A 16,611-nucleotide genomic window follows, 5' to 3' on the forward strand; every position below is an offset into this window, starting at 1 on the left:
ATATATCTGCAGATATCAGTACATCGTGCTGTGTGTACAGGTGGTCAGCATATTTCTGCAGAGACCACCGGGGACAAGGGCGCAATGGGACCCCCGGACCGATATATCTTTAATTGGCAGTGATTGTAGCAGAAAAGCTCATTTCCCATCAGAATGGGCATAACTGCAAATTAAGTTGTATTGGTAATGACATGTATTTTTTTTTCCCCTCTGGTACAGTTGTATGGAAGAATCTTTTGTGACGGTCTGTATATCAGTATGTGGATAGGTGAAAAAAAACGCTCTGGACTAGTCCCCTTTGAAGCTGGGCAAGAGAGGTGTAAGAAGGTCTGTCTTCCTGAATCAGCCATAAATATGTCCCACTGTATATATGGCATAAAATAAATATGTCTGTGGAATTATATGACAGCTGGTCAGGCCCTTACTAAAACACTCATTAAAAGCCCTGTGTTCTGTTTGGGGACAGTGATCAAAGAACGGTTGTTTATACAGAGAGACACTCAAGTCTCCAGATGTGTGCATTTCCTCACCTAGTCACGTTTATTGACCCAAGCCTATTTCCCAAACTTCAAATAGGGATGAATGTGTAGTAAAAAACCCCTGCTCAGGTGATCCTGTGTTAGTCACCAAAACAATGAAAGGGTTAAAATTATCCCCAGTGGAGGGGGTGCCTGAAAAAGCAGGCATAAATATGTGACTGGCCCATTGTTCATTCTGCATGAGGCTATCGAAGGATGCAGATGATCCCTGATTAGTCACTGGGAAGGGCTCATCCCAGAACCATTTCATCCAACTTGATCCGAATGGTTTTACTCCCTTTTTATTAACTTTTTTGGAAAGTAAGTAACGCTGTGAGTCTTTTTAACATTATATTCTTTGAAAGCTTATGTACAAAAAGTTACAAAGATATTCTTGAATTAAACATTAATTCTAGTTCTGGATCTGTGTTTTTATGACCCAAGGCTTCATATGGCTCATGTTACCTATTTTTCGAAATATTGATAATTGTATATGCAGGTGAGAGCAGAAGTTCACCTTATGCTTTAGCATTATATTCTTCTTCTGCTGGTGGCAGTTACCAGGTTTAGTTAACCACATGTGCTGAGGTAACCTGTAAGTCACGGGCGGCGATTCTCAGATTGGCGTATCTGGCGGGCGCAGGACCGTGACAGTTGTTCAGTGTGTATGAGCAACCATCATCTGCAGATATAGCTTTCAGGTGTGTACCCAGCTTAAGGAAGAAGCTTTACATTACCCATAAACCCTCCACCTGAACTATGCAGTATAACAAGTACTAGCGTTCCCTGGGAGTTTACATAGAAAGCCGACTGGCTATATAACAAGATAATAATTATTAATATTTCCCCTGGATTTTGCAGTACAGTGGATACTGGCATCCACAGATATATCAATGTCATGCTGAAAGATTTATGGGATTTCTGATTGTCTATGAAGAACATCGCAATAAAACTGTAAATAATGACACCGATCTTGTAGATTCATTTAAACCAGATATTGCTATTTTAAGAATGGTGGTTCCTAAACTCTGTCCTCAAGGCACACTAACAGTCCAGGTTTTAAGGCTATCCATGCACAGGTGAATTATTAGTAACACAGGGCCTGATTCAGAGACGCTCGTAAGCGGCCGCTCGTTCGCTCCGAGCGATGTTCGCACATCTGCGCATGTGTATGGGTCGTAATGTGCATGCGCCAACCAGTCTATGCGGTCGGAAATCGTGCGCCCGCAAAACAGCGAGGGCCTGCTAATTTGAGTGACAGAATGAGGCGTTTGTGGGTGGTAACAGGGGAAGGTGCTTGAAAACGGGGGAGTGGAGATCCGAACGCAGGCGTGCCAAACGGTCAAAACGGGCGTTTAATGGGAGTGCATAATTAGTAAGGGAGCGTCATCGACCAAGTCACTTGGTTGTCTTTTAGCCTGAACTGCTCGCAGTGATTGCTGGAAGTAAAACCTACCACAAGCACTGCGAGCAGTTCAGACACCTTTCAATGTACTTGATTAATCTAATAAATAGCGGAGATGACGTATGATGTGAACGGCCAGGGGGCGTCTTTACAAAACAGCGAGCGCATGTTTTGTTCGCTCAGAGGCGTCAACAGACCACAAAGAGCGAGCGCTCAATTTAAATAGCCGGCCCCTTTTTCTGAACGACCGTTCACAAATAGCGTCCGGATTTGAATTAGGTCCACAGTCAGTTTGAGTTAACCATCTGTGCTCAAGCATGGATAGCTTTAAAACCTGGACTGTTAGGGTGCCTTGAGAACAGATTTTGGGAAACCTAGTGTTATGCTGTTTCTAAGACCATATCCTGAGCCTCTCACCCGCTGCTCCTTGGCACAGATGTAAGTGAACCACTTCAATCCTGTTGCCACATGAGTAATCTCATCAGTGTAAATGACTTCCAGGATCCGTGCTGAACCTTCATCCCCCTGAGTTAAAAATCGCTGCAATGTCTGGGGGTGGACATCTAATCCTCTGAAAAGCAAATTGAGAGTAAAATATAGTTAATGCATGTCATCTATAGTAATGTACATAATGCTAGCCGACACAGTGAAATGTGGGTACATCTACAAGTTACTAGACCAAGGTCACCCAATAGCATAGACCCAGATCTCTCACCTCTGGTTAGTGATGACTTTACACATATACAGCTAGAGATGATCAAACTGGCAATACAATGTGAAGGCATAAGTCTAAACAGCAGGTTCTGATAGCTAAAACACAAGATGGGTGTACACAGCAAATGTGGGTCACCACATAATCTATTATACTGATGAACTAGGTGGTGCATGACAGGCTCTTTCCACCACCACAAGAGCCTGTTTATGTGTTGTAGGGTTCCAGCTGAATAATCTTTGTTCTACTGACCAGCCTCACAGTTAGCATTTGTTCATACCTGGCTTCGTGGACCATATGCACAATAGCTAACCGTCCCAAGAGATCATGTGCAGTGTCTGAAGCAGATTCCCACAACTCTGTAAACATACACAAATATCAAGGTGACAGATATATTTACTAAAAACAGTCAGATGAAGAACCGCACAATAAGTAATCATTTATACCCCAATGCAGATATTTAGTATGGAAAGCATTTACTGTTGTGCACAGGAAGATCTCCGAAGTTACTGCCCAGCTCTGCAAGACGCTTCTCCAGCAAACAGTAATGCTGACGAACAGAAGAAATAGATTATTCATACCATATATAAAATCGACCATTCCCTCTACACAACATGGCCTACAAACCTTTGCTTCATCTCCAGCCACTTTCACAAAATCTGAGAAGAATTCCTTTGGAAGCTTTTCTCCAGTTTGCAGTTGGAAGCCAGCAAAACGAGTAATGATGTCCCAGGACAGGTCTATGGCCCACTGTTCAATGTTTGCCAGAGAGTGTAGCAATGCAATCCTACTAGCCTAAGGGAACAATATACAGAGACATTAACTTCCCACATTAGAAGACAAGTCAGCATTACCAACACAATTAGCATATATTATCAACAGGTCATCCTAGTATATTGTAGGAGAAGAGAAACACGATTTCAGGGGATACCGGACTATAGATAGACAGTTAAAGGGTCCACAATGTCTAGATAGGAATCGGTATGAAATACCAATGGACGGGATGCCGGCTGTCAGTACACTGACAGCGGCATCCCGAAGGTTCAAATCCCGACGGGAACGGTGAGTACTGGTCCCCTGTCCTATTTACCCCCTAACCCCCTAATACTAACCCTCCCTACCCTGCACCCTAACCCCCCATTAAGTGCCTAAACCTAACCCTCCCACCTTAGTGCATAAGCCTGAACCTAACCCCCCCTGCCCGGAGCCTAAACCTAACCTCCCCCCTCCCGCAGCCTAACGCCCCCCGGGGCGCCTAAACCCAAGTTCGTCCGTCCCCCACGGCTGATACTTTTCCGCAGTGTCCTTATGATTGGGATGCTGTCTGCCGTGATCCAGACTTCGGCATCCCGAGTCATATCAGGATTTCAGCGCCGGTGATGTCTCGGCCTTCGGTATTCCGATGCCGGAGTTCCGGCAGACTGCATCTCGCTTGTCGGGATGTTCACCGCATAGACAGACACCAGATATTAGACAGGCAATAGGTTAATAGGAACAAAAGGTCAACACACTAAAGATCGACCTGGTAGAAGGTCTACGGGGTCAAAAGAACAACAGTAAAATGGTCGAAACTTTTTAAAAAGAAAAAAAATATATATATTTTTTAAGGGTCAGGCACTAGGAGGGTGGGTTAGGGTGAAGAGTAGGGCTAAAATAAAATATGTCGGCCATGTGTGTCGACAATTTTCACGCCGATCTTTTTTACCCTGTCGACCATTTGTACCGGTCGACCTTCCATGCCGACATATTGCCTGTCTAACAACTGGTGTCTATCTAGACATTGTCAATCTTTTAACTGTCTATCTTTTATACCACACCTGATTTAAGCTGGGAGCTTCTGTTGTGCACCAGTACACTAACATTACATTGCTGTTAACTGGCCATATTCTGCAAATATTACAGCACTTATTGGGCATGTGGCCCCAAAACATCCAGAATACCTAGTAATGACGCTATCGAAATAGAAACATTAGCAGTCACTGTGATAAATATGGCAGGAACATGACTGCTATCGGCATGTGTTTGAAGTCATCTTTCAACCATACAGCCATGGCCAAAAGATTTGAGAATGACACAAGTATTGGTTTTCACAAAGTTTGTCAATGTTACTATGGTATAATGAAGTAAAATTACAAGCATTTCAATAAAGGCTATTATTGACAATTACAGTAAGTTTATGCAGAGTGTCAATATTTGCAGTGTTGACCCTTCTTTTTCAAGACCTCTGCAATTCGCCCTGACATGCTGTCAATCAAATCCAACTTGAAAAAGGTCACAGAAGTGAGTGAAACGCGTAGTTGTTCCTGGTGATTTGAACCTCTTCTTGTGTGGTATCCTCCAACCTGAACGGCATACAACAGTCAGCAGTCCGTGACCAGTATACCTGACGAAGCAACGGCGGCCAGCGCTCCGGCTATTAGACTGGATTGAATGCGGCACCGTGATCACAGCTTCTCTCGCTTGTCACTTAAAATCAGCAGATGGTGAGTCAAGCTGGACCTGATATTAAGCTACTTTGACCGGCCTTAACTAGCCGCTAGAGGTTGGACACTATACATACTTGGATACGCTTGGTGGTCATTAGGCGCTGAGATCTATTAGTATTATTAATCAAATTCTGGGTCACATACTTACTGATGGCCGCCCATTCTTGCCTAATCAATACTTGGAGTTTGAGATCTTGTGGTCAATCCTCAAGAGGTGGGTGGACAAACAAAAACCCACAAATTCTGACAATGAGATTAAGGTCTGGGGAGTTTCCTGGCCATGGACTCAAAATGTTGATGTTTTGTTCCCCGAGCCACTTAGTTTTCACTTTTGCCTTATGGCAAGGTGCTCCATCATGCTGGAAAAGGCATTGTATGTCACCAAACTGTTCTTGTGTGGTTGGGAGAAGTTGCTCTTGGAGGATGTTTTGGTACCATTCTTTATTCATGGCTGTGTTCTTAGGCAAAATTGTGAGTGATCCCACTCCCTTGGCTGAGAAGTAACCCCACACACAAATGGTCTCAGGATGCTTTACTGTTGGCAAGAGGCAGCCCAAATTCCCGGGATTCTCAGTATGTCTGAAAGGGGTATAAGTGGCTCGGGGAACAAAACATCTAAATTTTGGGTCCATGGCCAGGAAACTTCCCAGATCTTAATCCCATTGAGAACTTGTGGTCAATCATCAAGAGGCGGGTGGACAAACAAAAACCCACAAATTCTGACAAACTTCAAGCATTCATTAGGCAAGAATGGACGACCATCAGTTAGTATGTGGCCCAGAATTTGCTTGACAGCATACCAGCGCGAATTGCAGAGGTCTTGAAAAAGAAGGGTCAACACTGCAAATATTGACTTCTCGTCAATAAAAGCCTTTGACACTTATGAAATGCTTGTAATTTGACTTCAGTATACCATACATAGTAACATCTGACAAAAAGGTCTAAAAACACTGAAGCAGCAAACTTTGTGAAAACCAATACTTATGTCATTCTCAAAACTTTTGGAGATGGCTGTACTAATTTGAAGTATTAAGTAATCTTGGGCCTGATTCAGAGATGTACGCTAGTTTCCATGCTGCTGCATCTTTGTACACAGCGGCTGTGAAAAATTATGTAACCGCTTCCTCCAAGCTAACATTTACCTGCACGCTGCTGCACCCATGGATCGGTGTCTGGCTCCTCCTTGCTGTGACTCCAGTCAGCTGATCAGTGTTGTAAACTGGGATGCAAGCTGGGAGTTTCACAGCATCATCTAAATGAGGTCACCGTACACCGATCCCTGACTGCAGCAGCATGCAAGTAAGTTTTATTTTATTACAGGTTGAGGGGCATATGTATCAAAGCTTGATGTGAGATATATATCACGAACCAATCAGCTTCTAACTTACATTTTGTGTTTAAGAAATGATAGTTTGGAGCTGATTGGTTGGTGATGTATATTTCACAGTTTTATCTCAAATCAAGCTTTGATACATATGCCCCTGAGTCTCCTATATGCAAAATGCTTGGGACCAGGGGTATTTTGATATCTGATTTTTTTCTGTATTTTGGAATATTTGCACACCATAATGAAATATCTTCGGAATGGGACCCAAATCTAAACACAAAATGCATTTATGTTTTCTATACACCTTATACACACAGCCTGCAGGTAGTTTTATACAATATTTTCAATAATGTTGTGGCTCAAAGTTGGTGTACATATAGGAAATGTATTTATGTTTTATATACAGAGGTTTCATCATCTCAGTAATGCTGAAATAAAATCTGTTATTCTGAATATTTGGATATGGGAGACTCAACCTATACTTTTTTTTACTTTTTATTTTCTTCAGTGATCAGCCTGTGGCCTATTTAGATACACGTGCCTGATTACAGGTGCCAGCTCTGAGCTCTGTTCTAGCTGTCCGAGCAGAGCTGGAGTAGGGGAAACTGGAGGGAAGCCATAATAATGCCATCTGAAGATAGTGGTTTTATCACTGGGCTCCCTCCACTATTATTTTTACAAATTAATTTTAGTAAATTTAGGCAGATCGCATTTCCTATTACAAGTATGGTAAATGCGACCTGCTTACTAAAATAATGCAAATTATGGGTTTGGAGAATTTTGTGAATTCTCCAATGGCGCTTTCATACATTAAGGTGGTACTAAAATAATGTGAAAAGGGTGTGAAAACACTAGTTTTCACATTAATTTAGTAAAAGTAATATTGATAAATATGCTCCACATAATAGCCAAGCTAAAGAAGATGGCGAGAGCATTAGGATAGGCTGAATTGGTGGAGGGAGGTGGTTTTGCAATGAAGCACTTAAGTGCAGAGATTGTACAACAAAAAGTGCACCGATAATGTGGCAACAAAAATGAAAAACATTTGACTCAACTTAAAACAAATAAAATTACATTTGTGCAAGTCTGAGTCAGGAATTTGTGTTCTGCTCTGTGTGGCACTATATTTAGGAATAAATCTGCCCATGACTTACAGGAGAGCTCTGTCCATAAAGTGAAATTACTTTTGCATGGCGTTTATTATGTTGAACATTACATTTTATTAGAACATATCTGTTGGTGCAGGAAGGCTCCCCATTAAAAAGACCAGTATATTTACAAAGCTTCTTGGTGGGTTTAATCTCAAAATTGAAATAAACGCTAATATTAAGTGTAAAACATGTCAGGCTTTGCACTTAATATTACAGGTTGAGTCTCCCATATCCAAAATGCTTGGGACCAGGGGTAGTTTGGATAACGGAATATTCCGTATTTTGGAATAATTACATACCATAATGAAATATCTTGTGAATAGGACCCAAATATTCACACAGAATGCATTTATGTGTTATATACACCTTATACACACAGCCTGAAGGTAATTTTATACAATATTTTTAATAATTTGTGCCTTAGATAAAGTTTGTGTACATTGAACCATCAAACATAAAAGGTTTCATAATCTGAGTCATGCCAAAAAAATTCCGTATTTCGGAATATTTGGATATGGGAGACAACCTGTAGTATGGACTTTAAATTTCGATGTTAACCTTCCAAAGGCTCAACTGGTACAACCACGGCTATAATCTCTACTTCAGTTCAATTTCTAAACATTTTACGGTGCACTAACATTGCTCAGTGTTTAAATAAAGCCTGCCTTAGCAGAAGAGAACACTTCGCCTCTGGAACACAAGGCTGTCACATCATAGGTAAACTTTGCATGTTACTATAACCACATATTAGGTTCTGTGTGGGGTTCTTCTTAATTTAACTGCAATTCATGATGAAGCAATGCTGATTTTTGTGTTTTTAATCCATTCAACAAAATCACTTTTTAAAAAAAACAAAAACAAAGAATCATACAATTGACTACTCAATAGAGTAAATCTAACACTGCACACTTTTTGATACTCCTTCATATCAGCGGTCTGATATAGCAGAAGTGAAGCAAATCAGTATTGTGATGTAGTCTATATAGATTACTTAAACATCACAACCTTTCTTATGCAATATTAATGTTTATTAACATTAAGTACTATACTATACTAAATTGTGAACCATTATTCCTGTTGACAGAGTGATAGATTACTGGAGATACAGTACTAAAGTTACTTGAAGTGCATCTTCACATAGCATAGCGTTCATGAGAATGCAATTTATCAATTCACTAGGAACTAGTGACATTACTGAGGCAAGAAGCACAAAGTACCTCATGCCTCAGAATGGTCTATAGTTTCTAGTAAACTCATAGGCTGAATTTTGGTCTAGCTCACAAAATGGCTGCCACCATGCTTTATGGTAATAGGCAACTTATGAATAGGTGCAGCACTGAGTGAAGCTGTGCTATATAAAGCGGTAACCATTTTGTTTGCAGAAAATGTGTCTTGGTTGTGTCATGACTAAAAATCCACGCTTCTTGTTTTCAGTCCACTGTTTGCACTATATAATATGAACTTTTCAAATATATGTAACCACTAAACTGACACTTTTTTTTCCCATCAAAACTGCACAGATAGTCAGGTTTTTTTTAGTTTAAAAAGTATTTTTTTTAAATATATTTAAATATTTTATTTAAATAAATATACTTCGGGGATGTCCCTCCAACCTCCATGTCCATAGGCACCCTAATGTAATTTAACGTCCCACCGCCCATCAAAAATAGCCCCCCCCAGTGTCAAAAGATCCCCAGCAATAACAACCCCCACCCCCCTAGTTATAATAGGTACCTGTGGCACAGCCCCCACCCTCACCCCCAGGAACAATGGGTGCCCAATTCATACATGCACATACACATATCCATATCCAAAATGCTTGGGACCAGGGGTATTTTGGATAGCAGTATATTCCATATTTTGGAACATTTGCATATCATAATGAAATCTTGGGAATGGGACCCCAATATCACACAGAATGCATTTATATGTTATATACACCCTATACACACAGTCTGCAGGTAATTTTATACAATATTTTCAAGAATTTTGTGGCTCAAGCAAAGTTTGTGTACAGAAATTAAATTCATTTTGTTTCATATACACCATATACACACAGCCTGAAGGTAATTTTATACAATATTTGTAATAATTTGTGCCTTAGACAAAGTTTGTGTACATTTGAACCATCAAAAATCAAAAGGTTTAATTATCTCAGACATGCCAAAATGATTCCGTATTTTGGAATATTTGGATATGGGAGACTCAACCTGTACATATAAGACAATCTGTGGTCTGACACTCACACCTGTATGCTGTTACAGTGAATGCTGGGGTGTTATCCTTAGAGTTCCCACTATCATATGGGTAACCCAATAATAACCAAAAGGTAACTCCACAGGTTGCGGAGATTAAGGCAATCTCCAGACTTGTTTATTCACAATAATACATAAGCTTTATTAGCATGCATAGAAATAGTTGGCAACGTTTTGGTCCACATTAGAACCTTTATTAAGGCATAGTATAATAAGAGATACATATAGCTAAAGACAGTCACTAGAGCAAACATGCATGCTAATAAAACTTGTGTATTATTGTGAATAAGCAAGCCTGGAGAGTGCCTTAATCTCCGCAACCCGTGGAGTTACCTTTTGGTATAAATATAGTATGTATGTATAGTATATACACAACATTTTAGATAGCCTCACCCCCACTCCAGCCAAAAAAATGTTACTGACCTGCATAACCCCCCCCCCCCCCCCCTCCCAGGGCCAGTAGATACCAACCACCATTACCCTCCCTACCCCCGTGATCTAGCCCCGCCCCCTTACATTTGCAGAGAGCAGCGGAGCATGGGGGACAGATAGTTCCTCCTGCTGCAGCTATTCTCTGCACGCACAGAGATCAGCAGACTGGTGCACAGAGAGGAACTATGTTCTCCTCTTCGCACTTTTACTATCATTGCATGCTCCCCAAAGCACCTTTCGCACAGCATTCTGGGGCGCGATTCTGGCAGTGATTACGGCAGACCACTGCATCACTGCAAGGGGGGGGGGGTCTAGGGAGACAGAGGAGATCCGTTCTCCACTCGTGCAGATCGGATCTCCTCTGCTAAAGCCAGGGGACAGAGCGGGCTGGCATAGTCGCATGTAATGAGACCTTGCCAGATGAAGCACTTCTGGCTCCGGTGGCATTACTGCGACCATGCCAGTTAAGGGGTAAAAATGTCTTTATAAAGATATGCAGAGATGAGCATTCATACATGCCAATTCTGAACAAACATGCGCGCGCACACACTAGTACATTTTTTAAAGTCTGCAAAGTTGCATTGAATTCATGACTAGGTTAATCCATTTAATGAAGAGGCTTTGCAGAGGTTTATAGAAACGCTGAGCTGGAATGTGTTGTAGAAACACAAAATTGAGGGTAGCTATGGATACATAAATACTTATCGTTCCATATAAGTTTAGTCTGTTACATGAAGCACAGACAGGTCTTTAGATGTCACAGATAAGCTAAAGAAAATGTATAATATTAAATACATTAAATACTCAGGACAAAACCACAAAAGGGGGAGGATGTGTAATGGCAAATAGCAAAGTGGTCAAAGAAAAAAAACACTTTGAGGATGGTGTATGTCTAAAACACAGGTGTAAAATGCACCCAGCTCTAACAAAAAGTAGCTTATGCGCAAGGAGAAACAATAGTATGTGCGAGGATAAAAACACACGTATTGTGCCTGCTTTACGCCAGGAAACATAACCCAACAGTGGGCCTGATTCAGCACGGATCGCTATTCTGCTTATACGCACGCAGCACAGTTGCTAATATCAACTGTGATATGTAATGTTTGCATTCGCATTGCAATCGCAGCCTAACATAAGGACGCCCACTTCCCATTACTCACATCCGTATACTTTGGGAAACAATCGGTAACATCGGACCCATACGCACAGTTGAGGCAGGTCAGACCTCACTCAGGAATGGCTTACCTCAGCGCACACTATGAGGCCTCAGGCTGTGTATGGTATCGCAGTGGAAACGGTGTGTGAACGCACTGGCACGCCAACGTTCGGCCTACCACCCTCCCATCACCACCTACAAACGGCACTTCCTGTCAATCACTCTGCCATGGGTCTGCGTGGCCTCTGTGATCGCAGTCCCGATCGCAGTGCCTAGTTCGCGCACACACACTGTGATGCATACACATAGCGCAACAATTGTCCGATTGCGTGTGTATAAGCAACTGCGTTCCTTGCTGAATCAGGTCCAGTGTCAGCAGAAAATGCCCCTAAGGCTACAGCACACAATTTGTACATACTACAGATGTGTCCTCCCTCCTCTTTGCTGAAGTCGCACCACGAAAATACAATGCCACTAGGACGCACCAGGTGACTGTGCTGATTAATTTGATATGAGACACTTGTATATTTGTGTGAGACTGAGGACCTGATTCAGACCCGCTCGATAGGATGCGTTCGCACGCAGCCAGACGATTGTTTGCATTCTGCGCATGCATCGCAGTGCGTGAACCACTGCGAAAGATCAGAATGCGGTCGCTCGCAGCGCATAGACAGCCCAGCAGAGTGAGTGACAGGAGAAGCCGTTTGTGGGTGGTGACAGGGGCTGGCCATTAATAACGGGTAAGTGGATGTGCAAACGCAGGTGTGCACGAGCGACCTAACGGCGTTTCAGAGGCGTGCATAATTTAGAGGGAGCGTCATTGTACACGTCACCTGGCTGGTTTTGATCGCAGAGCTTGCGGCAGGGTATGGTCAACCTCAAGTGCTGCGATTGCATCCGATGTGCTGATGGTTGCATACACTTCCTGGAGGAGATGACGTGCGCAAGTGGGCATCTTAAGACAGGCCGTTGGGCGTCTGCATACACAAAACGATCCCACTCTAAGACATAGTGGGCATGCTAATGCCTTGCCGTGCGATCGCCCTGCCTACGCAATTTGCATACGCATCGTGCCAGCGAACGCATCTAGCAAGCGGGTCTCAATGAGCTCCTGAGTCTCTCAATCAGCAGGTGTAGTGCTACGATGCAACGGCCACAGCTTTTTTCCATGTCAAGTTCCGTTTACAAAGTCAGTTGCAGAACTACCTGAACATCGGTATGGTGTGCGCTCAGTCAGAATGATCTATTGTGAACTGTATGCAGCCTTCTGCATATGAGAAAACAACCTGGTGCCAACATCTGACGTCCTCCCTGTAGCCAGGATATAGGCTGGAGATACATGCAGTACTGTGCTAAGAGACTTCTACTATCCACAGATGTAGTTGTGATTTGTGTTCTCTCCCAGGTAAAGAAAGGCCATGATTCTGACAAAATCTATAGACCAGTGATTTTCAACCTTTTCACCTCAAGGCACACTACACAAGATTTTAAAATTGCCAAGGCACACCATCCGGCCATGTAGTGTGGGTGACCAATGAAAAAACATAATTATTGGCACCCACATAAAAATATACTCATATATTGGCCTCCACAGGAATAAAACACACTACATTGGCCACCACAGGAATAAAACACACTACATTGGCCACCACAGAAATAAAACACACTACTTTGGCCTTCTCAGGAATAAAACACACTACAGTACAAGTGTGCTGAGCTGACCGCCGAGGCACACTTGACAATCGCTCATGGCACACTAGTGTGCCACGGCACAGTGGTTGAAAAACGCTGCTATAGACTGTAGTATTGTAAAAGTAAATCTGTCTTACCAGCGTTCCTCCCTTCCCCCTCTTGATCCTGCCAGGCTGTACAATAGTAAGGTTTTCCTTGCGGCTGGGGTGGGCAGGAGGTTCTGATTGGCCAATTTCTGTGACTTTCCAAGAGTTCCACAACTCTTGTACCCGATGTGTTAGTTTTGCCTAGGATGAATAAATATTTTTATATAATTATTAAATACAGTGGATGACATTTATTAAATGCAAAACAACTACTGCAACCTTTTCACACTAGTTACAGCATATTGTTTGCTCAGTTACTATCTCACCTTCTCTTCTGGATCAGGAGTGCAAAGTATTTTATTGGCCCAATAAGTCAAGGAGCATTCATCATCTATAACTTGATTGCTCTCCGTAGACTCTGTATCCCCTAGGAATATAATATTTTGCATTATTTGGCATGGCTACCTGTCTTCAATAGAAAGTAAAGCCACTATTTGAAATAAATATATTATTTAATGCTTTGTATTACTGAGCTGAATAATATACATGAAATATCCTATGTGCTTTTACATATATAAAAATATGTCCACCAATTCTGGGGGTCATTTGTTCTGCTGACTGACATATTTATAAATATAATGCAATAATTTAAAGTATACATGGGGTGGATTGGCTGACTTTCCGGTTACAATATCCCACCCCATGTAGGCAAAGACTGTGCGAACTGGGGGCTTGGTCCGTGCACCCCACATGTACAGTAGGCACATGTTCAGTATGCACTCTTCCTAGATTGTGTTGTGTTAGGTATACTCTGCACATTATCCTAGTGAGCTGGGAGATTTCCAGTTGTAGTCATAGTTATACGGTATGTGTCTACCTTAATGTGTCCAGTTTTGTACCTAAAAATTATTAATAAATCATAAATAAAGATCTAGTTTAAAATCATTTGCCATCTTCTTGTGTGTACATTGTACTTTCTTCACCCCCTCACTATTTAGCACTATAGTCAATGGGATCTGTCTACAACTCAGGAAAAATGAAATATAGTGAATGTTATTAATAAAATGATAAAACAGGTCACACATTTACCTCTTACCTGAGAGGTTACATTGAGTTTCCTTCCAAGGAGTGAGCGACAGTGCATTCTGTGTCATGATATAAACTTTCCCCTCGCAAACCTTCACCTCATATACATGGTTCTAGAGGGTTGAATTTGTTTATTAGAACAGTCCGTCTACATGGAGCAAGACAGACCTAGCATAGGCCAGAGTCAAAGTCAGCATTATACAACTGCAATGGTACAGTAATTATGTTTTATTGCTAAATAAAACAATACTGAGGGGGTCTTTAAAATGCATTTGTCTAGATGACTTAAATAGACAGGAATAATTGTGTTTTCTAGTCTTGGACCAAAACACAGTAAAAATATGAGATATGGTAAGAACTTACCCTTGTTATCTCTATTTCTACGAAGTCCATAGGGTTCCACAGGATACCTTGGGGTATAGGTGTGACGTCAGTTGCAGGGCACCAAAGAGTTAAGCTTTCAGCCTCCCAGGATGCACTGGGTCCCCCTCCTATAACCCGCCCCCGAGCCAAGGCACCTCAGTTAGTTACCAAGCCATTGGCCGGAGGAGGAGAAGGAAGAGAGAGAACAAAGATCTGGACACATACAAGAATCACATTCTCACCAGAGGGAGACGGAAAACCGGTGACCAGAGCAAAGCCCATCTGCAGCACAGGTGCGACAGGGCGGGAGTCCTGTGGAACCCTATGGACTTCGTAGAAATAGAGATAACAAGGGTAAGTTCTTACCATATCTCATATTTTCTACTTCAGGGTCCATAGGGTATCCACAGGATACCTTGGGGATGTCCCAAAGCAGTATCCTTTAAGGGTGGGGACGCTCCTGTGCTGAAAGGAGAATCCGCCGCCCGAAGGAAGCATCCTGAGAGGCGAAGGTGTCAAACCTGTAATACCTCACGAAGGTATGGACAGAGGACCACGTAGCAGCCTTGCAGATCTGGACTGCAGAGGCACCACGTCGAGCTGCCCACGAAGGACCCACAGACCTAGTGGAATGAGCCTTCACAGAAGGAGGAACCAGCAGGCCTTCATGAAGATAAGCTTCAGAAATAGCCATACGGATCCAGGCTGCCAAAGTTTGCTTTGAAGCAGGCCAACCCTTTTTACGGAAGCCATAGAGGACAAACAAAGCGTCCGACTTCCTAAACGAAGAAGTGCGGTCAACATAAGTCCTTAAGGCCTCACCCACGGAAAGACCCGGTGAGTTAAAGGCCGGAACAACGATTTCCTCGTTAACATGAAACTGGGAAACAACTTTGGGAAGAAACTCGGGCCGAGTGCGGAGCACCGCCCTGTTCCCATGAAAAACCAAGAAAGGGGGTCTACAAGAAAGAGCCCCTAACTCAGAAACACGTCTGGCCGAAGCAATAGCCAGAAGGAAAACAGTCTTAGCTGTTAGCCATTTAAGATCCACTGAGCCCAGTGGTTCAAACGGCGGTCCTTGGAGAGCCCTCAGGACCACAGCCAAATCCCAAGGCGCCACAGGTGGAACAAAGGGCGGCTGAATGCGGACAACACCTTGCATAAAGGTGCGCACATCCGGGATTGTAGTAATCCTACGGTGAAACCAGACAGACAGGGCCGAAACCTGTACCTTCAAAGAAGCAAGGCGAAGCCCATGATCTAGTCCCGCTTGCAGGAAGGCGAGAATCCGAGACAGACGAAACTCCCGCGGTGCATAACCTCTCAGTCGACACCACTGGAAGAACGTATGCCACACGCGATGGTATATCCTCACGGAAGACGGTTTCCGAGCTCGCAACATGGTACGCACCACAGAGCTGTCAAAGACAGCCGAGTCAGGTCCGGGTGACGACAAGGACCCTGAGACAAGAGGTCCGGTCGTAGCGGCAACCGCAGAGGACTGTCCACGGACAGACCATGAAGGTCTGAGAACCAGTGCCGTCTGGGCCACGCGGGAGCTATCAACAGGAGCGTCCCTCCTTCCTGTTTGAATTTCCGGATTACCCGTGGAAGAAGGGAGACCGGAGGGAACAGATATGCGAACCGGAACGTCCACCGGACGGACAGAGCATCCACCAGAGACGCCCCTTCGTCTCTTGTGCGAGACCCGTACACCGGCAACTTGTTGTTGTGCCGGGACGCCATGAGGTCGATCTCTGGAAGACCCCATCTGTCCACCAGCAGTTGAAAAACGTCCGGATGCAGGGACCATTCCCCCGGATGAACGTCCTGGCGACTTAGAAAGTCCGCCTCCCAATTGAGCACTCCCTGGATGAAGACCGCTGATATGGCCGGAAGATTGCGCTCCGCCCAAACCAGGATCCGAGACACCTCTACGAGA

The 16,611-nt window shown here is 43.3% G+C and overlaps 1 protein-coding gene across 4 annotated transcripts in view; it reads right to left on the bottom strand.

Moving 5' to 3' along the window:
• The window catches only part of LOC148481946 (uncharacterized), a 31,041-nt gene that overhangs the window by 2,079 nt on the left and 12,351 nt on the right, over positions 1–16,611 (bottom strand). For 3 of the 4 annotated variants that reach the window (XM_088452733.1, XM_088452732.1, XM_088452731.1), the window contains exons 4-10: positions 14,317–14,419; positions 13,547–13,647; positions 13,272–13,421; positions 3,263–3,430; positions 3,116–3,185; positions 2,916–2,994; positions 2,341–2,494 (exon numbers count right to left, since the gene is read on the bottom strand). In XM_088452733.1, coding sequence (XP_088308859.1) covers positions 2,341–2,494; positions 2,916–2,994; positions 3,116–3,185; positions 3,263–3,430; positions 13,272–13,421; positions 13,547–13,647; positions 14,317–14,419 — 825 coding nt within the window. Of the gene's footprint in view, positions 1–2,340; positions 2,495–2,915; positions 2,995–3,081; positions 3,431–13,271; positions 13,422–13,546; positions 13,648–14,316; positions 14,420–16,611 lie in introns of all 4 variants that reach the window. The other variant, XM_088452734.1, reaches the window with a different exon arrangement.

This window comes from Taudactylus pleione, unplaced genomic scaffold, assembly GCF_031769625.1.
Source record: "Taudactylus pleione unplaced genomic scaffold, aTauple2 ptg000556l, whole genome shotgun sequence".
Lineage (NCBI taxonomy): Eukaryota > Metazoa > Chordata > Amphibia > Anura > Myobatrachidae > Taudactylus > Taudactylus pleione.